General features: G+C 43.1%; 2 protein-coding genes across 2 annotated transcripts in view; one reads left to right on the top strand and one right to left on the bottom strand.

The window, feature by feature from the left end:
• LOC135378137 (integrator complex subunit 8-like) overlaps positions 1-22914 on the bottom strand; it is a 30897-nt gene extending 7983 nt beyond the window's left edge. The window contains exons 1-16 of the mRNA XM_064611041.1: positions 22542-22914; positions 19427-19567; positions 19136-19241; positions 13827-14021; positions 13584-13644; positions 11198-11371; positions 11026-11118; positions 10767-10904; positions 9741-9841; positions 6228-6357; positions 6097-6161; positions 5430-5569; positions 5187-5320; positions 3797-3904; positions 1612-1834; positions 56-174 (exon numbers count right to left, since the gene is read on the bottom strand). Of these exons, the coding sequence (XP_064467111.1) occupies positions 56-174; positions 1612-1834; positions 3797-3904; positions 5187-5320; positions 5430-5569; positions 6097-6161; positions 6228-6357; positions 9741-9841; positions 10767-10904; positions 11026-11118; positions 11198-11371; positions 13584-13644; positions 13827-14021; positions 19136-19241; positions 19427-19567; positions 22542-22662 (2049 nt within the window). The 5' untranslated portion in view covers positions 22663-22914. The remainder of the gene's footprint in view (positions 1-55; positions 175-1611; positions 1835-3796; positions 3905-5186; positions 5321-5429; positions 5570-6096; positions 6162-6227; positions 6358-9740; positions 9842-10766; positions 10905-11025; positions 11119-11197; positions 11372-13583; positions 13645-13826; positions 14022-19135; positions 19242-19426; positions 19568-22541) is intronic.
• Positions 22787-23628, top strand: LOC135378138 (signal peptidase complex subunit 2-like). Its single transcript, XM_064611042.1, has one exon. It carries the CDS (start codon positions 22909-22911, stop codon positions 23560-23562), a length of 654 nt encoding a protein of 217 aa, XP_064467112.1. The 5' UTR covers positions 22787-22908; the 3' UTR covers positions 23563-23628.
• The last annotated feature ends 3076 nt before the right edge of the window (positions 23629-26704 follow it).

The raw sequence follows: 26704 nt of genomic DNA, 5'->3' as shown, positions 1-26704 counted from the left end.
TTTAAGTCCGCTCACACAATAAAACAGTTATCATTTGGGCTAAAAAATAACTAACCTCGAGGAAGCCTGCAATACCCCGGAGAGGTTTATCTGCTTCTGGTATAGCATCCCACTCTTGTAGGTTAAGCAGTGTTACACAGCAAATCTCGGCCATGTCTTGATTTGGCGAAAAATCTGGTGAGAAAATCACCACAGAATAATAATCAGCCTCGTAATGGTATGTTGCAGCGATAGGAGTGGAACAGTGTTAGCACCACCGACACAAAAAACAGTCCCAAGTGCCACAGTGTATATTTATTAAAAGCTTGAAAATGGCATTGGGATGTACAACATTCAGGCAACAATGAAATCAATGTTGCACTTATGCAGAAACCCTTATCAGATGAATAGCCTTAACAGTGCACACTAGGCATCACTCTCTATACATACACTTTCTTGTGCAATGGCACTGCATCAAGATTACAACTGCAACAGCAGCTCGGCACATGTCATAATAGTGAAGGTATGATAAAAATTAGGTAAAGATATTGATATTATTATTGATATTATATTGAAATTAGGTAAAGACTGTGTGGGGTGTTCAGAGACAAACCTGACAGCTGTTTCTGCTTCACTTGCAACTGTCAATTTGTAAGACTTCAGTTTTCTAATATTGACACAACAGTCGAATAACAATGGTCAATTTTTGAAGTTTTCGATATAAGTATTACTTACAGAGGTTGGAACCTGGATAGAGAACGTAATTTCATGTCATTCATTCCCACTCACATAAAAACTACAAATGGTGGCAACTGTAGTTTGGATACTGATGTTCCAATTTGATCGATCCAATGAAATCAAGTAAATACCAATGTAGTTAAGATGACAAATCAAACATACCAGGAAGTCCCTATTTACCTTATGCAGCATCACACACTTTCACGGCATTAATGAATATAATGAAAAAAATTTCCATCTTCAATACAATTTGTAAGAAAATATAGAAATAGAGTACCTATATGCAAATGGCTACTTTTTGAATTTTGGGTTGAAAACTGTGGTTGCACATTGTCAGTGACTAATGTGATGACCCTAATTTTAGCTTTGTCATTTTGTCCATATACTTTATGAACTATAGTTTCACTTCTTTATCTTTCATTAATTTGAAAGGTTGAGGGAAAGTGCTAAACTAAATGCTAAAAAATGCTAAAACTAAAAACGTCAGTACAAGACATTTGTGAGGTACAGTGAAGGATCGTAGGTAGCAATGCAAAAACTACAGATTTATAACAGTCTTCATTGCTACTGAAGTTATAAACACTGAACACTTCCAACACTGAAGTCAAAGGTCATGTCCACACACAGCATATCACTTGCTCCAGATTTACCAGGAGTTTCTGCATAGGAGCCAATGGCAGCACCTGTCTGTATTCGAATTATATTGAAATAGGGGGCCAGCATTTCACACAAAAATGCACGCACAGCAGGGGCTGTGCAGTTTGAGTGAGTGAGTGAGTTTTTTTTTTTATGGCGCAAAGACGACTTATAGAACTATGCAGTTTGTAACAGTTTGTAGCCAGCAAATTGTAACTGAACTACCTTAGAGCTACAGTGCAAATAAAAAAAAATTACCTCCTTTTTCAGACTCCTTGTAGTATGCGAGCACAGCTGTTCGTGCAATATCCACCACTTCACTACGCCGAGCTGAGTTCTGGTAGAGAGTCTGTATGTTAGCTGCTGCCTGAAGCATTTCTGTATGCCGAATTTCTGACAGCAATATGGATGCCAGGCGCCGCCACTGTGGCATTAGCTCAGCTTCAATAGTTCGCAGCAGCACCAAGGATGCACAATACAGCTGCGAGAGTAAAGCAAAGCAGATACAGAGTTTTTGTGTGTCAATGTGGTGGTGGAAAGTACAGTGCAGCAGTTATTAAGGCCAATACTTGTCTCCGGATTCAGGACAAGCCCCAGAACCTTTAGCTCCACACACGCAATCGACTTTGTTTTCTGGTCCAGTACAAGGAGCACACGCATGAAGAGAAATGTGCTTGTACAACTGGCCTAGCAAATGGTCTAGTCTGAATAATCTTGTTTTGTGTGACATGTACAAGCATTACATGATGCCAAAGATCACGTTGATCAAGAATGACACACAGATATATGTTGAATCTTTCCCCCCTTTTTAAACTATGGCGTGACTGTTTCTTTCAGGTGAACCTCAAAAGCTGCCTTTCTGCATTCGAAAGGCGCATAGTTCTAGTTTCGGCTCATTTGCATAGCCAAATTTGACAATCTATATCTCGAAGAATGTTCGCTTCACAGGGTGTTTAATAAGGACGGTGGATTTGAATAATGACTGGCTCCGATTCTGCTATCTCGCATTTCCCAGAAAACATCTCATTAATAAGTTAATTAACGAACTCTAGCTAATTAGTCGTCCAGTAGTTGCATACGCTGTCCTACAGGATGTCCGCCTGGCTGTATAACACATGTGCGGAAATGGACATGCACATGTTCTCAAATAATTTGGACCTCTAATTAGTTCACATAATGTTATTAAACTGTGGCACAGAACAGGTATCTACCAACACATACATTTTCTTCAAATTCTTTTCGCAAACACTCCGCACAAGGAGAAGCACACATCACCCAAAAAAGCTATGCATATGATATACAGGAGAAACTCACTAATTCGATCTCGCTTAACTCGAAATTCCGGTTAATTGAAGGATTGCTGTGGTCCAGTCTTCATGCGTTGCAATGTGACCGCATAATTCGATGAAGACTGGCCCGTATCCCGCTTAATTCGTAAGTTTCCTACCGTACTTCTTCATCTACCATCAACTTCCAACCCACGCAACCACCCGCCATAAAAACCATGTGCTTGCTCCCTTGTCGACTTCCTTTTCCCAGCTGCCAGTCACGCGGAGGAACGCACAACCTCCTCGCTCCTTGCCATCGAGCATCCCAGCTGTGCCATTACAGATTATGCGGACCATGTTTGGGCTTGCTTTCATTTCGTGCTGTTGTTGAGATCCATTTCGAAGTCCACTTCTTGCTTATGGGCTATGGAGACAGCACGTGGGTGAAGTAGAAGATGCTGACAATGAAAGAAAAAGTGGCGATCATTGCAGCCGCAAGATCTGCAACGTGCTGCAAGCTCCTGCAGGTGATGCAAGCTCTGAGGAGGTGTTGGTGGCTTTCGAAGAGTACGCTAGGATAGAAGACACAGAACAGACCTGTGCCGCAACTCTCATGGGGGACATCGTTTTGAGCACGGCTCGCACAAGTGAACAGAGTGACGACAGCTGCGATGAACCGATGAACCTGCATGCACGCCCTCGTTTTTGGAAGTTCTTGCTTGCACCAACTGGGTGCAAGTTTAGAATCAGAATGTTGTATGCAACTTTGTATAAGACAACAGTGCACACAGCAATATGATGAACTTTATAGCCTATCTTGAACGAACGGTGACGTGCGATGTCAATTTCGGAAAGTGGCAGACGAAGATAAGTGAGTTTTTTGGCAAATAAATATATTTTCCTTCACCATGTGCCCAGATTCGCTTAAAGAAAAAAATTTCCGACGTCCAGACGACTTCGAATTAATGAGGTTCTACTGTATCTTGAAATCCATGGGAAAGTATCAAGCAAGTCCAAAAATGCAGATGGAAAGGAAATGTGTGTATGGCATGAAAATCAACTAAAATTAGACATAAATTGTGTATGTATTCCTCCTTGTGTATGCTTTGAAGTAAATGTAAAAATTGTGACGCATAAAAACCTGCAGAAAACTAAAGCCATCTGCATACACATACCTTGAGTGCTCGGAGCTCTAGAGCCTTTGCAAGGAGCACATACATGCGATCCTGCCACTGAGGGGGTAGCCCCCTGTGGAAGTCCCTTAGACTTCTTGCTAATTTCCACTGAAAAGAGCAAAAGTGCAAAGATGTGTACCCCAAGTGAAACGAAAAAGATGAGGCAGATGCTTCCTTGTTGAGATAAGGGGGGACGTGGAGATCAACACAAACGTGTTTGTTTCTTGATCGATCGTGATGAAAATCTGCACAGATGTTGATAATGCCCTCAAAATGAATTAACCAGAAAAAAATGAAATGATTTCAATTTCGTTTACAAATTTTTACAAATAACAAAATCTTTGCATTTTGTGAAACGCCTGCAGAGTTTGAAAAATGTGGTAAAAGACTGCTTGAACTTGGAGTGTATTCGCAAATGTATGGTTGAGGTCGTGACATTCTTAGCTTTTTAAGTTTCCACAATGACAATTTTTTGTTTTCACTTTTCTGCATGAGGGTGCAACTGACGCATCTGGCATAGAAGCATATGACAATAGCATAAATGATAAATTGATTTACCTGAAATATAAGAATGTCAGGACCTCCAGGAAGGTTCAGTGATTGTAAGAAAACAGACCGCATCAATATAGACAAAGGTGTTGTGAAGATATCAGTTTCACAAGCGGCGCAGGTAGAGCGAAAAGTTGCTTTAAGAAAAATGAATTGCAAAGTTTCACACTATTTTTACGGCAAATTGGTAGGCTCCAGCACTAGAGCACTAAAGGGTGTCCTTTTTAGCACAGGTTCTCTTGCCCTCCTGGCTCTTTGTTTGATGCACTTTGGCTACTTTTGCCTTTGACCAAAAGTCTGTCAAGGCCCTTGTTCAATGCTTTTGTTAGCTTGGATAGCCAGCTGAGGTTCACCTCATACACTCTGCTCCCCTCTTGCTGTGGTAATAACCACTGATCTGCAATTGTGCCGCAATTCTCAGAGTCCAGGGTCATCTTCGTAGCTTGTGCAAACCTGGTTCCCGGAACTAGGGAGATTCCCGGTTTCGAACTTTTGGGCATAACGTCTTACTGAGTACAGAGTTCAACGTCGCGACTTCGCAAAGCAGATACTCGTAGGGGTTCTGCTGTTCCTCGGGGTTGAGATCATGGGCGTACCATGAGGGGGGGCACTTTGGGGCAGATTTGGACAAAAATACATTGGGATCATATAGAAGATAGATTTTTCTCACCAAAAGTGTTATTTCCAGAAAATAAGTTTTGTTTTTGTAATTTTTCACGAGTTCATCCCCGTGTACTCCCCTAATAAACTTCAAGCAAGACAGGCATCTACCTTACACTGCACATCCCACATGAATGTTGTTCATGATTTGAAGGAATTGCAATGATGAGAGGATACTAACATGAGAGTTTAATGAAGGCAGCTTGACAGGTGGAGTCATGTTCTGCAGGTACTTTATCAATGACACAATCTCATCAGGATCATGAGAAGCAATCAGAGCACGTTCCATCCTGACAGTATTTGTTGCAACGTTCTCTGCATGTACAAAAAGGAATGTTTCACAAGTTTTACGAGACATATTATGCTTATTTGTATTTCAAGAAACTCGCTCACAAACCGCAAGAACAGTTTGCAACCTATTCACCTGAGAAAGATAGCTTGTCAGCAGGAATCTTTGGTGGCAACTCATTAGGAGGTACGACCTCTTCCATTGGAAAGTATTTCCTGATCACCCCTGAACATGTCAGGGTCTTAGCAATGTCTGGTGACATATTACAGATGTAGCTGAAAGAGTTAGATGGTCACAAATATATTTAGATCCACTGCATCTCAAATGTAGAATCTTTTTACACTCATCAACCTAAGAGGCATGAGGGTTGAATTTAGTCAACGATATTCACGTAGCGAAACGAAAATTAGAGTAATTGGTTCCGTAAGAATGAGCTCTTTGCTATACTGACAACTTGTCAGCAACTGGTGTGGACATCACTGCCACTATCTCCACCGTGAATATTATTATTTTTTGGCGCTGGTGCTGGATTCAAACTGAACAGTTTTCATTCAACCAGAAGGAGAGACATTCTGCAAGCAGTTGCCAGTTAAGGGTTCACAAAGCATGATTCTACATTAAAACACGGACATCACTCTATTACTGGCAGCTTCACAAATTTTTAGCAACACTCCATCCACACTTGTCCTCTGGCTGAGCAACTGTATGAAGCAATGTTGCAACATTTAATGCAAACATAAAGCATAAACTTTTTTGCAAATTGGTTGAAATATGACAGAGCAAAGTGTTGTGTGGGACTCACCCAACAAAGTTCCTCAGGTACCTCATTTCTTTTTCGTTTAGAGATGGCACAACCGCATGAAGTGCCTAAAACAGGAAGGAAGCATGAAGAATTTGACTGTTCTGCAACATCCATGCTACAGTACGACTTACTTCATTCAGGACAATAATGCATCCTTTGTCCATGGCAGCGAAGTTAACTTGCATGCCAGTTACAAAAGTATCTCCACTTATCACCCTTCGGATAGAATTGCACAAGGATATTTGTGTGGGGATGTCCAAACTAAAAGATAGTGTAGAAACAAATAAAGTTTATTTTCACTCACTTCATTTTATTACCGCAAAGACACATTACATGAGGAAGTCACTGGAAAGTACAAGTCTAACTTGTTAACCAAGAAGGATAAAAAAAGGATCACATGAATCTAAATTTATTGTGGTTGAACTGATTAACTCCTTCTTGCGGAAGTGCATTTCAAACTTGAATACGAGATGATAAGAATGGGTGAATAGCAGTCCAATATTAAACCATGATACTTATGGGATAAGAAGGCATACCAGAGTACAATGTACAATGTAATTGTATGAAAGAAACATATACAAAAAGAAACCAAAAATTAAAAAGAAGGAAAAGTGTTGCACTACATTGTTATTTACAAAAGTGAAGCCATGATGTAGCATGCTTTTGCTCGATAATTTAAAGGAGAACAGAAATGAAATCTGGCGATTGCAAGAAAAGGACCAAATGAGGTGTAAGCTTTACGCAGAATTATGGTGTCATCAGTACTTTGTGAGTACGGTGTACGGATGGGCACATTTTTTATGATTATGAGCCCCACACGATTAACCGCGGAGCGCGTCCTCACGGCCTAGACGGATTCACAGCAGTTTTCCGTCTTTGAAATCGACAGACTATTTGCTCCAGGACAGAACGGCGTCGGTACGCTGCGGAGAAACGATGAACTACCATAGTGTGGATGTGCCGTCTGCTTTTACACGCTTATTCAGCGTTTAGTGCAGTGGGTGGAGCATTGGGGAACTGAACAGTATCATACGATTGCAGAAAAAGTGATCTTCCAGTGAATATACACTAGAGATCCATCAGAGATCCATCAACTCCAAACATCGGCCAAAGTGTTATCCACACCAGAAAGGTGACAGTTTCGCCACGTATAGGTCCATTTCGCAGCGAATAGTCCATTGGATTTGATTAAACATAAGCTGAGCGAATGCAAGAGGAGACAACCAACAACGCGAGCAGCAAGTCTCTCACCCCTGGAGAGAATGAGGTCACCTTCCTTCGGAAGGATTTGGGGGCCAGACTTGGTAGGGTTGTCTTTGTAATACACTTCAGTTGATGTTTGACTCTGTGTCTGTGCTGTCTGTCTGTGACTCGCGCGACCAGCATGCAAAAATTTTTTGTCATGGAAATAAACCTCGGATCGCAAAACAACAGCGAAATGAACGGTACGAACTCCAACAGGAGGAACAATGTGCATCATTTCCATGGTTTGTTGCGGCGGCAAGGCGACGCTCACTAGGGGCTCAGCATGCTCTGCAGCAGAATTTTATATCGTGATTATGGCGGCACTCCAATGAATACAGTCCACCCTCGATTTATGAACACCCTCGGTTCCCTGAAAAATCGTTCATAAATCGAGGGATTCATAAATCGAAAATTCCGTTAGGTGAGTACTATCGAGCAGATGGAACAGCATTTGAGAGTTGGGATTGCGTTTATAATGCAACATATAATTCGCACAATAGCTGACATGGACGGGGACCACGTCACTAGTATGCTCTGAAATCCTTCTGACCCCATAGTTTCCCTGCCGACTGCGGCCACCTCATTCATAAATTGAGGTCAGGAACACTTGGTCCCCCTATTGCGTCCCTGGAAAACCCGTTTGCTATTCGGTTTTCGAGGGTTTAAAAACCGAGGGTGCAATACCTGGAAAAAGTTTCGTCCGTTCCGGCGTCATTCATAAGACCATGGAATAATCCCTTTGAAGGTTTCTGTTGACCTCGGAACGATCCTTTCATAAATTGAGAGCAAAAACGCTGGGCAACTCCTAGTTCGTTCCCAGAAATTCCATTCATTATTTGGATATCGAGGTTCATAAAATGAGGGAAAAACCCATGTAAAAAGTTTGGAATCCTCGTGCTCCTGTTCATAAAACGAGGGAATTCATAAATCGAAGGTTCATAAATCGAGGATTGACTGTATACGTAAATCTCAGTCGAATTCAGCATTTTTTTTGGTACACACTGCAATATCAGGTAAACAGCTTTGCAGCATATTTTCGCTTCTGTTGTCACGGAAACATACACATTTGAGGCCATCATTATCAGATGCATTTTAAGAACCACTGTTACTAAACTATGTGTACATCTTTCCAGTGCTCTCTCTACAATTAGTACTGAAAATGGAAGGCCAGACTATATGCGCTATGCAGCACAACATTTGTTACAGTGACTACAAAAGGCACTTTATCTGTATTGCGGAGCATTTGTATTATGGCAGCGACTGTGAATGTGTGACTACCTTGGAGTTTGTTTCATGTGACGGAAACTCTCTACCCATAATGCTAACATAGGTAGCATACGTATGGCCATTGTGTCGCATTACATACACAGAGAAACACACATCACTTTGGATGTCTTTTTACGGCAAACTGTATTTAACGGTAAATTTGGACAAAAATAATTAGCTTTATAAAATCAGTGTACTGTATTATTTTACTACCGAAAAAAATAAGTGCTTGCTGAGATGGCAGTAAAAAGAAGTCAAGGCATAAAGATTGTGTTTTTAGGTATAATGTCACATATAGGGGCCCATGGGCAGGAGATTTATTTTATTGTTATGATGCAGCTGGAGCTGTTACATTGTATATCATGATGCAGAATGGTGTACTTGGCAGTGTCTGTATGTGTATGGAGGGGGAGGGGGAATAAGCATTTGAGGAAGGAAAGGTAAGCATGCTACTGTTCGGCAGCTTGGTACACCAAGGTGTCTGCAAGGGGGGTTTGGAAAGTGGCGACAGGAAGCAGACGACGATGGCTGTAGAGAAGAGGGAAATTGCACAATCTTTCTTGCTCTCAGGTCAGGGTACACCTACAGAAGTACATCCATTTCTTTCTTTGAAAAACAAAACAGAGAAGTTACACCACCTGCATTTGAGAAGGTGGCACGAGGAAGTTGCACGACATGCAACATGGCCTCCACAAGAGAGATCTCTTGTGAAGACTGTTGTGCAAAGTCAGAAAGCTGTAAGTAAAAGCGAAGGGCCAGAGCCCATGCCTGAAATTCGATCAGCAGCATGGAAGCACATCAACGCCCATTTCGTTGTTGTCAGCATGTTTGTCATTGTTTGTCAGCGTGCATCAGAATTTGGAAGAAGAGTCCTGAAAAAACTTGCTCTCCAAGAAGGGAGCTCTAAAATCATTGTATTGCCATTGCCACTGCTACACCTTAAGTGGCTTTAACTAAGGTGTTCTGGTTATGAAGTGTACACTCAACATTTTGTATATGCCCTCCACAAGTGTACCTGATGCAAAGCAACTGCAGCAAAATGTGTACATATTCCTTCATTAAAGCATAAGCTTTCTATCTCTAAATGTATCACAGTAGTGCAAATGAGTAGAATACAAATCAAACACACTAACTTTGGCCCAAGTTGCTGTTCAGCTCTCAGCTCTACTGCTTCTCTTTCATACAGAGGGATTTCCCGTTTGACATTATCCTCCAAAAGAATAGACACCACACCCTGGAAACAGCAGTTCATTTCAGCATGACACAAGGGGTTAGGTGTGCCTGGACAAGATCGTTTTGTTTGTTCCCTTTTTACACCTTTATTTTAAAGTTAGCTTAACTATGCCATTATATCATGAATGCTCTGCCACCACAACACAATAGTATTTCCATTCAGTACAATTCTTCATTTTTGCTTGGGTGCCCACGAGCAACCATGAGCTACACGAAAAAATAAATAATAAAACAAAAAGAATGAATGCTCGTACAAGACATGACAACAACCTAATATACAATGTAATATACTAGAGATTTGGGACAGATTAAAGAGGCGAGTACACTGTCACAACAATCATTTTCCCAAAGCTTTGTTTAGCTTTGTTCAATGGGCTGTATTTTAAACTGCCTGGAACCAGCAACTGAACTATAATATAATTGCAATCGTTATACAAAAAAATGTGGTGAAGAAAAATCAACAGTCTGTTCTTTTGTTTTACTACTTCCTTTATCCCATGATTATTCATTTATGAACATCCTGTCAACATGTTATGAACATATCGTTAGTTAATGTCGGCATTTTGTCAAAATTTTGACACCCTTCGTTTTTTTGCACATCACTGTGCTAATACTAATCCATATTGATCGTAACCCTTCGCTTCAGTAAGGCAAAACTGCTAGCCTGGCTGTCTACTGTGTCATCCTCGTGCTGGAAATGTTATAATTTGTTAATACAGAGATAGCGGAACTACTAGGCTAGGAAATTATTATTTACTTCAAACTTAGAACTGATTACCTGTCCATGCAAAAGAAAAGATTTTTCATTCAGTAAATTCTTAATGGTGCAGTCTTCACTTCGCAACGCCCTTCCAGTGGCATCAACAAAGCTCTGTGGAGCCCCTGGAACTCTAGGAGCATTTCTGAGTAATGCAAGAGTAGCATACCTTGAAATTGGAAGCCACAGAAGCCTTCAGTTTGTCCAACAGGCTCATCGATCGCTTGGTAGCAGCAGAAGTACGGCAAGCAAGACAGTAACCTTTCAGTGATTCAATATCCAGGTGGGTGACTACTCGCTTTTTTACCTGGAGTGCAAAATAAAAAGTACTTTCAAACAATTATCTACTATCATGAACAACACAGACTAGCTTGTAACAGCATTAATAGTTCATGATCACCTTCAACTAACGAGGTTAGCGACATTACCTTAGGGTATAAGCTAAGTGCAGCTTCAAAGAGTTGGCTTGCGTGCTGATACCTTTCCTTGAAGAAGTTGAAGCATGCCAGTTCATAAGATACCTCGTGGAAAGATGTGCAAAAACAGAATATTACACATTGCATATTACTGTAAAACAGACTTTCATGAAGCGTCCCCTACCTGGCAAGAGATGTCATCCTGAGCGGCAGGAATACCATTATGCCAGTCATGTGTCTGGTCAATCACATCACTTTTGATCACTCTGAAGGAAGCCACTGTTGGTATACGAACTGGCACCTTGCGTCCCAATAGAACCTCTAACCAGTCAGCTGCTGAAGTTGATTCTTCTTCACACTGACCAGAAGATGACAAATCATAAGGAACTCTGATGCCACATTCTCTATACAATGCAGACATGCAATAACATGTGCAATGTCTGAGAACCTCAACATATCGCTGTTATTAAAGGGGTTGAGAAACCACATGTAAGCCACTCAACGTATGGCTCCGTTTCATAGGCTTCCATGGATTCAACAAGCAAAGTCACATTGCTGATTTGAACCATTTTTTAACTGTTCAGTTTTTTAAGACTGCGATTCTTTAAAGCCACTGTTGACGGTGGCTCCGAACTGTGCTGAGAGACGTCGGCAGACACACGGGAAGTGACATTTTATCTGTGTGTGCTTGCCCGAAGTACGTACCCGCAGGTCACCACACCGAAGGCCGTTCTCCGGTGCCTGGCTCCCTCTTTACAACCGCCTACATCATCATGAAAAGGAAAAATTTGCGCTTCCTTTCTCCACGCTAAAGCGTAACTCCAAAAGCAGGTGAGAAGGAGAAGAGTTGAGAGCAACAAAGTAGCTCACGCAGCTGGCGACCATTCGAGTGCAATAACTTTGTAATGCGGAATCGCAGAAAAATAGTGTTTTGATGTGCATATTTAGTACAAATAAATCAATATTTACAGCATCCTTCCTTCAAAAGCTTGGAAATGGTCTTGCAACCCCTTCAAAGGAGTACAGAGGGCCATCCAAAAAAATTTCAGATTAAGACATCTGACGAAAGTGTGTGTGTCATTGTACCGAATAGGTTTTGATGTGTGCAATTTCTTTCCCAGAAAAAAACTCACATAGACATAGCTCCGCGCGTTCACCCCATAACTCGCCACTACAGCCAGAGGCGGTGAGTTTTCATTTTCCCGGAGGGGGCAAGGGCGCACCGCGAAGTAAGTACTCTGGCGCGGGGGGGGGGGGATATGTTAATTAAGAAAAAATAAGAAAGGAACGGTAAGCCAGATGGGATGTCGGCTTGTTATTCCAAAAAAAAGTGAAGGCAAAGAAAATAAGAAAACAAAAAGATGGAAAGAGAAGAGAAAAATGAAGAACACAGAACTGAAGCTGAAGAATCACACACTCTGGCGGGATCCTATGATGTATGCAGAACTGGTATAGAAATAAGAGGAAGGAAGAACAGAAAAAACAGAACAAAAGAAAAAAACAGAGAGACATGTGCACAACTGAAGGCATTACGCCTTTGAAAACTGAGTGCAAAAAGAACAAAATGTATTGAATCCCCGGTGTTTGACCCGAAATGCGCGCAATATAATGAATATGGTCAATGAAATGGAGCAGCGGGAGTTGAACCCGCTCCCAACGAATATGCGTTCCGAAGATCCTACCGTTACACCTCACTGGCAGCTGCTGGTACCGTTTCGACTGCTTCGTTTCATTGACCTGATTGCTTTGGGCGAAATTCAGGCTATGTGTTGTGTCATCCTCTGTGTTTCCTCGCCTCACCTTCTACTGTGATAATGAGTATAGTGGGCGGATACATATTTTACATATTTTACAAATTGCAAGATGCATTTTTGGGTTGGTGCCTCTTCGCTCTTTTGACCCGGGCGCGTCGAGCTCCAAAGGTTGGTGTCAGTCTCTTAGCGGGACTTCCCGGGGAGGCGGCGCCCCCCCTAGTTTATGTTCCGGGGGGGCAAGGGCCCTCGCGCCCCCCCGCAGTCGGCGCCTATGACTACAGCTATAACGAGGATGAGGAGGTATGATGGCACGTCACCGATGACGGTATAAGAAGACTCGTTCTGGTTCGCCGGTCAGTGGGGGTCAGCGTCTTGTCCCTTTGCCGCCGTAAACCTGTTTTGCCAGTTCTCCCGGAGAATTGTGGATAGAAGGAGCGGCCGAAGCATTACCGAGCAAACAGAAAGGCTTTATCAGAACCCCGAACAGCCGAGTAGCAGACGCCAGCGGAGTAGCAAATAACATTTCTCTAGGCCAATCAGCGAGCGTTCTCCTTATAGCGTCAGTGCGAGGTCCCAGGCAGATCACAGGCTGGTACTGCTCTTCACCACCGTTGCGCACGGTCGCTTTTTGCGGCGGATTTTAAATTCAATTTCTGCGATAATTATGACTCTGTGGTGTAAATTACTTGGCATGGTGCACCTTACTGGCCTACTTAACAGTTTTATAGGAAGAAAACTGGGTGTTAAAACTGACTTCTGTGCTACTTTAAGGTCCATGCACAAACCAAGAAGAGCTCACTGCACTGCCATGCGTACCTTCTTTGTAAGAGACTCTAGCATTTCAGGAGGAACTTGTGTGGGGTCCACTTGACCAGGGCTGTAAAGCATTGCGTGTGGTCAAGATGGAAAAGAATTAGGTGAGAACCAAAGTAGATTAACAGACAAAGTGACTGTTCTTCAGCAATACAGTGTGCTTATCAACATCACACATTACATACCAAAAAAGTACACCAGCACAAGGAGTGAGACGAGGTAGTGTTTGCATTTATGCCTACTCACATCTGAACTGCAAGGCCCTTCTGCCCACGGACAGGGACTCGAGAACGAATAGCAGTTCGGAGGGTCCAACGGCATTTCAGAATATGAGCGAATGCTGCATCAGGGTTTGTAAGTTTGGCTTCATTTTCCAGCTCTCCGCAGCCTGCTGCTCGCTGGAGTTCTTCGATTAACATGTGTTGCATTGATATTGGTAGCCTACAGAGAGACATTCAAGATTAAACCTCTCCAGTGGAAATCCATAATAACGAAGAGCAAATACAGTCAACCCTCGATTTATGAACACCCTCGGTTCCCCGAAAAATCGTTCATAAATCGAGGGATTCATAAATCGAAAATTCAGTTAACTGAGTACTATCGAGCAAATGGAACAGTATTTACGAGTTGGGATTGTGTTTATAATGCCATATAGTGTGCAATTTTGCTTTTGACCATGCCTTCTGGTGTATCAATCTCACAAAGAACAGACGTTAGCGCATTCACACTCTGTTTATTATGCAATACAGTCAAACTCCTTTATAGGGAACACCTTTTTAGCGAAAATACCACTACAGCAAATTTTTTTGCTGTCCCGCTGGAGCCCTATAGGTCCAATAATGGACATCCTTTTTAACGAAAATACCTTTACTGCAAATTTTTTTTGCAGTCCCCTGAGTTTCGTTGTAAAGGAGTTTGACTGTACTAAATTGTTTAATTTTGCTTTGGACCATGCTCTCCGCGATGTCAATCTTGGAAAGAAGAGATGTCACCACATTCGCACTGGACTGGTCTCGGATTTCCTCCGGGATTTTTAACCTTTTTAATCTCCGGGTGACAGCGACCACCTTATTCATCAACTGAGGTCAGGAACACTTGGTCGCACCTTGTGCGACCCTGGAAAACCCGTTTGTTGTTCGGATTTCGGGGGGTTAAGAACCGAGGGTGCAATACCTGGAAAACGTTTTGTCCATTCAGGCGTCATTCATAAGACCACGGAATTATCCCTTCGAAGGTTTCTGTTGACCTCGCAACGATCCGTTCATAAATTGAGGGCAAAAACGCTGGGCAAGTCCTAGTTGGTTCCCAGAAATTCCGTTAATTATTCGAATATCGAGGTTCATAAAACGAGAAAAAAATGAATGGAAAAAGTTTGGTTCCCCGTGCTCGTGTTCATAAAACGAGGAAATTCATAAATCGAAGGTTCATAAATCGAGGGTTGACTGTATCAGCTTTTAGGTAACTAAGAATGGGTCTCCTTCAACAACATTTTGAGAATACACTATGTGCGTTCTACCTCCATACCTTGAAGATGCCAACTCAGTGCTATACAATACACACTATGGTATAAATAATTTAATGGACCATGCATGTGTTTTGTCTATAGGCGACCTGCGCTTCGCTAGAGGCGCCACTAGTTATTGTGCTACAGCACCCCTCGCGTAGAGTGCGTGCATAGTCATGTTGTAGAGCGACGAGGAGAGTGTTGCATAATGTAAAAACCCCGAGACTAGGGAACACGAAGGGACAGACACAAACACGATTTCGTGTTTGTGTCTGTCCCTTCGTGTTCCCTAGTCTCGGGGTTTTTACATTATGCATCATCTTCACCAGCTCGCTTGCTTCTTAGCCATTTTTTCATTGAGGAGAGTGTGTTGTTTGCGCTTAGGTATGGTTGAAATCTTCTATGCTGATTTTTTTGGCTTACATGAGTTGACATACTAATAATAATTGGGAAACCTACACGTAAGGGGGGTCTGCAGCATGACTAGCTGCATGCTGCACGTGTAGCCAGGTATAGGGCTGCGGACAATTTTGAGCACCTGGGGTGCTCAGCAAAGCTCTACATGCTACTACCTGAGCAACCGAGACCGGCAGTGCACGAAATGGAAAAATCCATATCGTACAGTGTTCCGCATATTGGGCATCTGCCATACTAACAACTCCTATTCCCTACACTAAAATACTAAACAAAAATATTGCTTTAGCTCAAGGCTAAGCAAATTCATCAGGACAGAGCACATGTGGAATATGTCGCCCATGTAGGGCACAAGTGTGACCAGAATTCGAGTATTCTGTACATTTACGTGTATTTACATATTTTTATTTATATATGTATCATTACTTGTTATATATGGCATGCCAGGTCCATGTTACCTTCACTAAATTGAGGTGCCCCTCTGAGAGGGGTGGCATGACTAACACGGCGTTCATTGACGGCGGATGATCATTGACTCCATGTCTGTACATGTCCCCGGAAATCCTCGTCACTGAGAATTACATAGCCTTTTTTGCACATGCTTCAGGAAGCCACAGTTCACAATGATTTAGAAATATGTAGCCCAGCCACCGTACATTTTTTAAATGAATAGTAACATGCCTCCTGTCATTCGATGCCTCCTGTCAGCTGCATCCACGTCGTGATGTGCTTGGCAGTACGTATTAGGAGAGGCCGTGGATATATAAAAAGGGCTATTTGCAAAATCGCTCGCCTTGTTACCGACACACTGCATACGACAGTTCTCTTCGTTGGTACCCATTTTTCACTCAGCTGCAACACGTGTTTAAAAGTTTGTACTCTCCTCACCGTGAAATAATTTCTAGGCGTAGAAGAACTTATTCAATTCAATGAGTGTTGTGTTGTGTTATCTCCGATCCTTCCCGTGTGGCTTTCCGAGAAACGGGTTACAGGAGGCGTGGATATCATAGCGTATCCATTGTTTGTTGTGCAGCAATAGTTGCTTCTCAACGACCATCGATTAGGATTTTCATTTTCCATGGCACAACATACGAAGAATTCGACAAACAGAGAATGCAGTAGACATGACAGCTAACGAGCCAGAGAAACAGAAAAGAGCTATTGCCACCGCGACAGCAGATATATGCGCGCTCCCGCCACAGCCTGGCGCTCGCGTCGCTCCAAAGCTCTAGCGCAGCTCGCCTATGGGCCATGTGCACAGGGCACTCAGAGAGAAAGTGTTAGTATTTCATTCTTAAAAACAGGCTGCAAAACCATGCACATTCACAAACCATAGTACTTTCCATGTGTTTCACACATTAGGCACATTTTATTAACTACGCTCGAGTGTTTGCCATTAATTTAGTATATTGCCACAACACACTATTCTAAACAAAATCTCAGTTTTTTTTTAAAATAAGACTTCCACAAAACTCTGACCCAAATATCTGTCACTGGCTGAAATTTGCATCATAGGAGCTGTTGGCTGCACCTTAACCGAAGTGAAGTGGAAAGAGCATCACAGAATTTGATTCCAATCGAGGGTCTACTGCTATCAGTAACTGGTGGCTGTGAGACATGTGATTAGTACAAGAGGTGTGATTGTGGAGTGTGTTTTTCTTGTCTCGGAGGGAGGACCCTTGGGTGAAGCAAACAGTCCCGCAAACGCAAATTTCAGTAAGCGCGCTTTGGCAAGTCACTGGTTTCCGAGTAGCAGTTTTTTGTGAACATCTTATGAAAAACCGAGCAATTTTGCTTGGATTAGTATGCTATGGCCATATGCTCCCAAATTCCATGAAAAATGCTACCTCTGCTTGGGTAATCTTCATGCTCAATTCAAAAAAGTGGAGTAATGAATGCGTGACATGAATGCGAACTACCCCAGTGCGGCTACTGTCATCAGGGCATTGCAGGGTGGGAAATTAGTGCAAAAGAGTGTAGTGAAGATTGTGTCGGTTTGGAGGCAGTTTGGACGGAACAATTTTTTGAAAACGTTCAAAATCAGGAACGTGGCACAGAGCAACAACAACAACAAAAAAGTGCACCTTGTATACCTATTCAGTGCCACTTTAAGACGTGTCATCATGTGTCGTGGGTGTTACGCACTGTACATATGCAGTAAAAGTTCAAACAAAGCCGTTCCATTAAGATGAAACTTGAGTTTGGGCAAACAGAAATTTTTTCTTTTTTTGTCCCTCAGTGTTCATTCAAATTCTGGCTTCATCTTCAATAGATTTAGCCCACCGGCTTGCCTGCCTCTATGCCACCTTATCAATCTAAATCTTGTACTGTACATCAACCAGAAGGAACGTCTGTGATGAGGCAGATTTTAATAGATTGACTGACAGATTGCCACATTGTTAAGTGACACATACATCTAACAAACACAATCCCAACTTAAAGCTAACGCTTGTGCTTGTGGTGCACTTCATGCATTCACATCCTCAACATGTAAATCCCGAGTCATAACCAAAAAATGAGACTCAAAGATAATCTTTGTATTGACAATGATCATGTGTACGTGCTGCATTTGTGCAAGTCATGCGAAACAGTTGGATTTTCATATGGTAGATTTCATGCATTCGTTGCACTGGCTGAAAAAAAGACATACTATGTATTGCTAAGAGCATGTCATGATCGAGGTCATAATATTGTCATGGTCGAGGAGGCATCCAGCACCTGTGTGTATGGGCATCTGCCTTTTGGATGTTTCTGGCTCTCGGCTATGACTTTTTTTTTTCGTTATGGTTTAGCCAATAAAGTTTCAAGAGCATTTGTAGTGTCTGGAATCTCCAGCCCACGGCGTAGCAATCACCAATCGGCGATGTCGCGCATGAAGAACTATACCAATACCCTCCCCGAGGGGAGGCCGTGCTCAACTGCTCTTGCTAGCAGACGTCGCCGAGTGTCCGACGATTATCTCTTTCGACAGGTGGCGGTGCATGGCCTTAGACTATGCGACATGGTGGAGACTATATTGGTATAGACCCGTTTCTGTGGGCCAGGTGGCGCGACTGAGCAGCAACGTCTGCTCCCCAAAATATGCAACGTGCGGCAGCTTAGCAGACGACGTGGCACTTTCGAATACTTGGTCTCGAGTTGTTTGCACTTGGCAAGATGCACCGCATTTTTTCTGTGGATTTCTTACAGGTTTTGTAGCTCTCCTTGATGCATACCGCTTGAAACACCACGCAGAACCTGCTGATGAAACTCGCTACTGTTTGGAGCCGTGGCCGCATGGGCCCGAAATGGCGCTGTGCAAAACTTTGCTGCAACAGCCCTAAAGTTCCTTTGTGCATTACACCGCCAATAGGGGACCGCTCAGCCACTGGCTGGAGATTTCAGACAATCGTGTCCCAATCAATACATAAGAAATCACTGTGATATACACAGATAAACACAAACAGTTTGAAATAATATAGTTTGAGAGCTCCCGAGAAGACTGGATTTTCCAATTTTTCCAGTGTGCACACAACCTTGGAGGCTTTGCTGTGTTTTCTGTTTTATCACTGCATATTTGCCCATCTTCACCAGTATTGAAGTCTTGCCTGCGATTATCACAACCACGACAAGGTGAAGCAACCACATTTATCCTTACTTGTTTTCTAAGACATCTAAATTCCATCCAAGGAAAGCTGCGGTCTTCAGTGCAAGAAGCTTCAAAGGAAGCAGTTTTTTTACGGTCGTATCTTCTTCAGGACTGCCTGCAAAGTAAGAACAGGTATTCACATTTGATGTCCGTACAAAAGTAAAGCTCACAATCAGGCAAACAAACCAGATCTGTAGCACATAGTGCAAGGATGATTACAAGCATAGCACAGGCAATTTGCCCAGTTGGTACTATCATGTACTCTATGCAAAAAAATGAAGTTGGGGACACACTACTTACACTTCCCAGAGTCTATGTTTGCTCCATCTAGTGCAATAACGGTGGATGGTGTGCTTGACCCATTGTTATTGTTCTGACCCGAGGGAGGAACAGCATTTGCACTTGAAAGGAACTGTATGACCAGCTCACAAGCTGAGGGATCTGAAACAGAAATAAGCAGAAATTGTAAGCATCACACGAAAAGCAACTCTTCCCTTCTCTGAAGCTGTAATCCAGCTTTGTGTTTCATGATGACGATCCAATGATGGATGTGCCTGTGGGCAGTACTTTCCACAGGAAGTTTCAGTGCCTCCTTTGTGGTTGTCAATGTGGAGGAGTCAGAAAGGAAATTGTGACAATCAAGATTTGAGTTTTTTGGCACAAAAGCGACTGCAGCCATGACATGCCCAACAGCAGAGGATGAACAAACAAACCAGTGTAAATTGAAAATAATGAAGGAAAAAAGAGAAATAAAAAGTCAAGTATACACAAGAGTTAAAAAGCATTGTAAAACTATCCAAGTGTTTACAAATCTTTGAGGTAGTCAATATAACTAAAAGCTTGTGCACATTTACTAAGAGCCCATCACTGGGCAATATCGCTATATATATACAGGGTGTCCCAGAAAACGTGTCATTGAATTATAATAAAAAAAACACGGCACCTAGAATCATGCGGTCAACGGCATTTGTTCTTACTAGGTTTTTGCCACCTCCTGATGTGAATATCATGTATCGTAAGTTTAATTATGTAAATATTTGCGAACTGAACTCTGAAATTTGCCAAGTAAAGGTCACTTTTTTACCCCACCAATATGATGAGTGTGCCGAATTCACTCAAATTCATGATAATGGACAGTGATATTCACGAGCTATCCCATCGGAAAAAATAGCCGAACATCATGCTTTTTGGACCATAAAGCGCGATGACTTTTTGAGTGCAATCACTCGCAGTCCGACGAAAGGAGGTTCCAAAGCCAGCCCACAGAGTGATAGTAGAAAAAGGAACAGTTCCCAAAATTGGGAGAGAGAAAGCATTATCCCAGCGAAAGTCGGACGCGATAAGCCATGTCTGTGTTATCTCTTCCTGCGATGCCGGGGTGGGCTGGGTTTCCAACCTCCTTTCATCGGACTGCGCGGACAGATTGTGCTGAAAAATTCATCGTGCGCTATCCTGTGGGAGCTCCGTAGAGCATGATGTTCGACTATCGGTGGTGTAGTTTTTTATTATAATTCAATGACACGTTTTCTGGGATACCCTGTAGAAGGAGAAAACTGTTAACAGAAAACAGAGAAATGATGTCGACGATGGTCAGGGATCCTAGGGTTCCATTTGCCGTAGAAAAATGCTGATTTTGTGTTTGGTCACCGAAAAACTTTTTTTTTTAAATTCCATGTTAGCGCCGCGAAGCAACTGTGGCTATGAGCAGTGTACAGATGTGGACAGATAGAGAGAGGACAGCAGGAAGGAGTGGGGGACAGTGGGGTTAGTGTGCGTCCTGGGCCAACTTCAGGGGGAACTGAGCCGACATTCGTCGGGGAAGTCTTCGGAAAACCCAGGGAAAACCTCAGACAGCACAGCCGGTGACAGGATTCGAACCCGTGTCACCTCCCGGTCTCGGCGTGGAAAGCGATCATCCTAACCACTATGCCACGGGAGCTGGTGGTCACCGAAAAACATGGATTAGGCTTTATTTTTGCAGTGTTGAAAGACAATTTTGCTTCTCCATGAGGACAAAAGTGATACACACTTTGCCATGAATCTTAGTCAATTTATTCCCTATATTTTCTGGCGGATCATACCAGCCAGCCGTAAACTCAGTGAAGAATAATAGCATATTCTACAGAAGCGAAAGAATCATGGTGTAGGAAGACTGAGAGGCATGGACAAAAAGGGGACAACACACACATACAGATTCTCAACATGTGTGTTGTCCCCTTTTTGTCCGTGCCTCTCGGTTTTCCTACATCCTGATGAAGTACCAGCTTGTCTGCACCCTATCTCTACTCTCACACGAAGCAACCCATACCTTTTAGAAGAGCCCTCTTTAAAAAAAAGCTGTGCACTCTCTCACACATCACATCATAATAGCCATGTGTTTGAAGTCCCAATTTTTTAGTTACAAGACACTGAGCACAGATTCAGTAAACTGGGAATTTTGTTGTTAGGATAATCACACAAGATGTCCGATTAGTTATGTTACCTGATAGTTACATTGTAAAATATACATCATTGGCAACACGTGTCCAAAGATGACATCACAAATTCCTCCCCCCCACTCATAAGGGGTGCACAGAACAGAATGTGAGGTGGGTGTCACCGAATATGGTGGGGTGGGGATCGCACACAGACCACAGACACACAGAAGGAAGACAAACAGTTACGCTGAGGAATTGTTCGTCTCTCTTCCCTGTGTCCGTGTATTTTGCGCGCTGCTATCATGCTTAACCTACACACAGGAAGAAGCCGCCTTAGGACGACAGAAAAGAGACAAAAAATCAAGAATAAGGGGGGGGGGGCATATTTCCCACCTGTCCCCCCCACAAGCAAAAAGTAGATGCTGGCCCTGGATGTGGGCTCGATACGTCACCAAGTCGGAGGAAAACTCAACCAATTTGAGCAAAGGTGATCATAGTTGCTTTTGTGCCAACACACAGCAAATGGTCATCATCCTGCTGTGTGCAGGTACTACAAATGTAGTCTCTATAATTTGGTTGCTTTTTTTTCCATCTTTTGTGTAGCAGCTGCAACTATTAATTACATTCCTGCAATAACTTTACCATGAATCAGTACGTTCGCGTACGTACGCGCGTACGTTTCGCACCCCGGGGGGGGGGGGGGGGGGATTTGCGCCCCCTTATTCTTACTTCCCAAAAGGTGTCTTTTTTGCGCCCCTTTAGGGGCTTACGGGGGGGCAGTTGCCCCCCTGTCCCACCGTAGACGCCTGCAGACTACATATCCACTCCATCAAAGAATGAGACAGTCGAGTTAGAAATAAACCTCTTGTCAACTTGGACTGTTCACAAACATGTGTAAAGGCTGTTTATGTCATCCCTCTGTTTGCAACTGCATGCATAACTGCATATTTCAGTTGAAACCTGTGGACTTCTTGAGTTGTGTGCATAACGTAACTCACCCGGCTTTTCTTCAGAAAGATGTTGCGCTAACAAGTTGTCATTCAGTAAAAAGTCTATCCAAGAAACAACTGGGTGAATACTGGGACGTGTTATCGACATCGCGTCATCCAAAGTTTCCATTCTGGTTTCAAAAAAGAAAGAAGTCAAGGAATACAGCAAGCTTCTTTGAACTCAACGCGCACAAATCAAGAACACTTTCGCCCGCCATCACGCGACCGTAGCGTTCCTTGCGTGAGCATGGAACGTGTCGAAAGTGCGTAACACACACGTGTCTTCCCGCTGGACAGTACTGTGCACATTATTTCTGTTTTTCTGAATCGAAACGCCAGTTTAAGCTCTGGTAACGTAAATATTTTCACACCCGGCATGCCCAACGCAACAAGGCGCGCGTCATCATTCCGGTTCGCCATGGCGTCGAAGCGCACGCAGGACTCCGGTGACGCGTCAAGTATGGACAAATCCGAAGATAAACCTGTCAAAGTTGACAAGTGGGACGGATCCGCTGTGCGCAACGCCTTGGACGACGCCGTAAAGAAAGTAATGACCGAAAAATTCAAGTACGTGGAGAGCCACCGGCTAGCAGACGGCAGACTTGCCATCTGCACCATTGCTGTCGGTGCTGCCATGTTTGCACTGGTTTGGGATTACTTTTTCCCTTTTCCCGAATCTAAGCCCGTGCTTATACTTTGTGTGCTGTCATACTTCGTCCTCATGGGCGTGCTGACATTATACACTACATTCCTCGAGAAAGGCATTTTCTTGGTGGCGATACAAAAGGACCCAACCGGTATCGACCCCGACAGTGTATGGACTGTGAGCTCCTGTCTCAAGCGTTATGACGATATGTACCACCTGCTAATGCAATATAAGGATGGCAAGACAAAGAAGACGCGTGAGACGACATTGGAGAAGTCCATCGCCAGCTGGTTCGACGAGAAAGGACAACTCCTCTTCGACCTGTTTGATCCAGAAGTTACAAAGCTCCACAACAAATTGTTAAGCGATAAAAAGGAGAAATGAACTTGTATCACGGTTTTGTACACCTAAGTTATGGGTTAACGGTAAATAAACGAAGTAACGTTGTCACCTTGTGCTGATTTTAATAATTAATGGCCACTATTGACTGCACTAACCTCACAGAAAAGCCCGTTTAGTCTAGGATAATGTAGTAACTGCGAAGTAAACCCGAGACAAAGACAATGTACTCCTCGTCTCGAGTCTTACTTTGCATTCATGTACCAGCTTGTCTGCACCAGTTCACTTTTGTCAATAGTGTAGTAACCTGAAAAGGGCTCAAAAACTGGAAAAACACTGTCACACGTATACTCTGGGGTTTGTGTTTCCCCCTCATGTATAAGTCAGAAGTTTCCTTGCTTAACCCCGTACAACAATTGGGGGATGCCCGAGCTTGGGCACATAAAAGGACGACACAACACCAACAGCTAAACAAGCTGTTAGTATGTGTCGTCCTTTTTTGTGCCCTTTCCCAATCATACATATTATTCACCACATAGCCTGCATTTATGAGCCCCCCCCCCCCCTCCTTTCCAACAATTCCCTGATGTCTAGACCAAAATTAAGGGTTACAGAGTAGCGTACAATTATGAATTTTAATGTGCAACAGACTAACGCACTGCATACAAGTAATCTACAGTAGCATTCCTTGACCATCAAAGTTTGTCACCTCAAGTCCTATTATTAACAAGGTCTTTACTGGACTCTGATGTTGCTTTCTTCAGCTCAGTTTTAACCAAATATTGTTGTGTAATTCTACCGTCTAGGTACTGTATCACAACTAGAGGCTACTAACCAATTCAAGAAAGAAGGTTCTTGACAGAAATATGCCATGGATTGAACCTGTCCAATGGCCAGACAGATATGCTATCTAGATCACTTGTTTACACTTGCTTGTGCCTCCTAATAAAGTTTTAAGTGCACAAAGGCAATCAAATGTTTGTGAATATGGGCAGCATAAATTTTGAATTCAGTTCAGGGAGAATTTGGGTAAAGTCCCCCCCACTGGGTGGAGGGGGATTGGGTGTTATACTGAACATGTTGCAAAAGCAGAGTACATTGCCAAAGCATGAACACACTTCAGCTGCTAGCACTTAGAACTGAGCAACTGACTGAACAACACTGTAGAAGCATACCAGGTACTAGAAACCTGAGGGACTTGACAGGTCCTCAATCTTGAACTCAAGTGTTATCACTATTTTCAAGTTGGGGCATACCAAATGTCATGCAACGGCACGTGAGAACGGTTTTATTTGGCTGGGATTTCAAATAAACATTGCAATGGCCTTCGCTACGAGTCACAGGTGAAGTAATGTGTCTAACGCTTGCTATGGAATCACGACGAGTTGGCCCCCTGTTGTCGCACTTCAATATTCCTGAATGATATTGCACAACAGCGCCCATTACAAGAAGTGACCACAGATAACACTGACAGTATCCCACATCCGCACGGTACCCTCGCATGTAACATCCACGACCGCACTAGTTGACGTAGGGGCATCCATGCAGACATTGAATATTTCCACGGTCATTGTACTTGTGGTAAAAAATACACAAGACGAAAATGATACGTTACAAATGTTTTCACTTTTCAACATGCAAACTACTGAGGAACATTATGTCATCCGCCATTGTTCAATAAAAGGCAGTTAAAGGTACAGTGCTGGACAAAAGTTTACGGAACACGCTCCGGCACATCCCTTCCTCAGAGTGACGTGCTAGCAGTGAATGGTACTGTACGACCTTGCAAACAGGTGCCTGGGTTTACCTAGGCACATGTCTGCAAGTCCGTACGGTCCCATTCACTGCTAGTGTGTCACTCTGAGGAAGGAACGCAGTGGAGCGTGTTCCGTAAACTGTTGTCTGCCAGTGTCCCCCAGGTGAAGCCATAACTGAGACCACAAAGTGAATTCTAACTGGTGTCAAAGCGTCATCCAGCACTGTACAGCAATGCAAGGGATGACGCTTTGACACCACTTAGAATTCACTTTGTGGTCTCAGTTATGGCTTCACCTGGGGGACACTGGCAGACACACTAATGCTTCTTAGCAGATAAAATGCTTATGTCCATGCGCACCACAGAAGTGTGCGGTGCAATGTTAATCTGCACTTTATCAATGCAGATTTCAAAATGTCATATTTCTATGAAGAAGACGGAGACACAGACACAGAAGACGACACACGTAAGTTCTCAGGTCTCTTTATAGATCTATATGAGATAGCCTGCGCCCTTCCCTTGTATCGTTATATTTCTATCCGCAAATCAAGATGTAGTGCAGATATCTGCACCTGCGCACACCTCTACCCATAAACTGTGCATCTCTGTGTTGCGTTGCTCCATACGTCAGCATTCCTACACTATTTTGACCATTACTCTTGTGTTTGCTATATGATGCCGCCAGTTACCTGAATTTACCAATTTCGAATTTTGTGCTGTTTTCGTTACCAGCATGATCTCAGCAATTACAGTCAGAGTGGTACGTAGGTTTATAAGTAGAGTCAAACCTGGTCATACCCGTTTTTATCCCCGATTTACATTATCGCCAATTGCGGTAAACCCGGAAATCTCTGAATACAAACTTGGCAAAGTGCAAATTCAGCAACCAATATGGATGCTGGAGAACTCTAAGCACTATGCATTCAGCACAGTTGCTCGTGCTCATCTGAAATGTGTGAGGTGCTTTCACCCGGAAATCTGCTCCTCCACCCATTGTCGCCAGACTTTGCCCTGTTTTATAGCTCTTCAAATAAAACCAGATTTTTGTCCCTAGAGTTAAAAAAAATAAAAAATAAAGAAAACACAAGGGCCTATTTATAAGTCATGTACAGAGTCCATGTTGACTGCCAGTGTCCCAAACTAAGCTTTTTCGAAACATGAATTTCATTCACCATCCCATATTTGCATGTGTACAGTGCTGGACAAAAGTTTACGGAATATGCTCCGGCATATTCCTCCCTCGGAGTGACATGCTAGCAGTGAGTGGTACAGTACGGACTTACAAACAGGTGACTGGTTTACCTAGGCCCATGCCTGTAAGTCTGTATGGTCCCATTTGCTGCTAGAATGTCATTCTGAGGAAGGAATGCGCCAGACCGTGCTTCGTGAACTTTTGTCCAGCACTGTACAATTTTATCTGTCATGGGTCAT

Source organism: Ornithodoros turicata, chromosome 1, assembly GCF_037126465.1.
Source record: "Ornithodoros turicata isolate Travis chromosome 1, ASM3712646v1, whole genome shotgun sequence".
NCBI classification, from domain to species: Eukaryota; Metazoa; Arthropoda; class Arachnida; order Ixodida; family Argasidae; genus Ornithodoros; species Ornithodoros turicata.
This window is presented reverse-complemented; position numbering and strand designations above follow the sequence as displayed.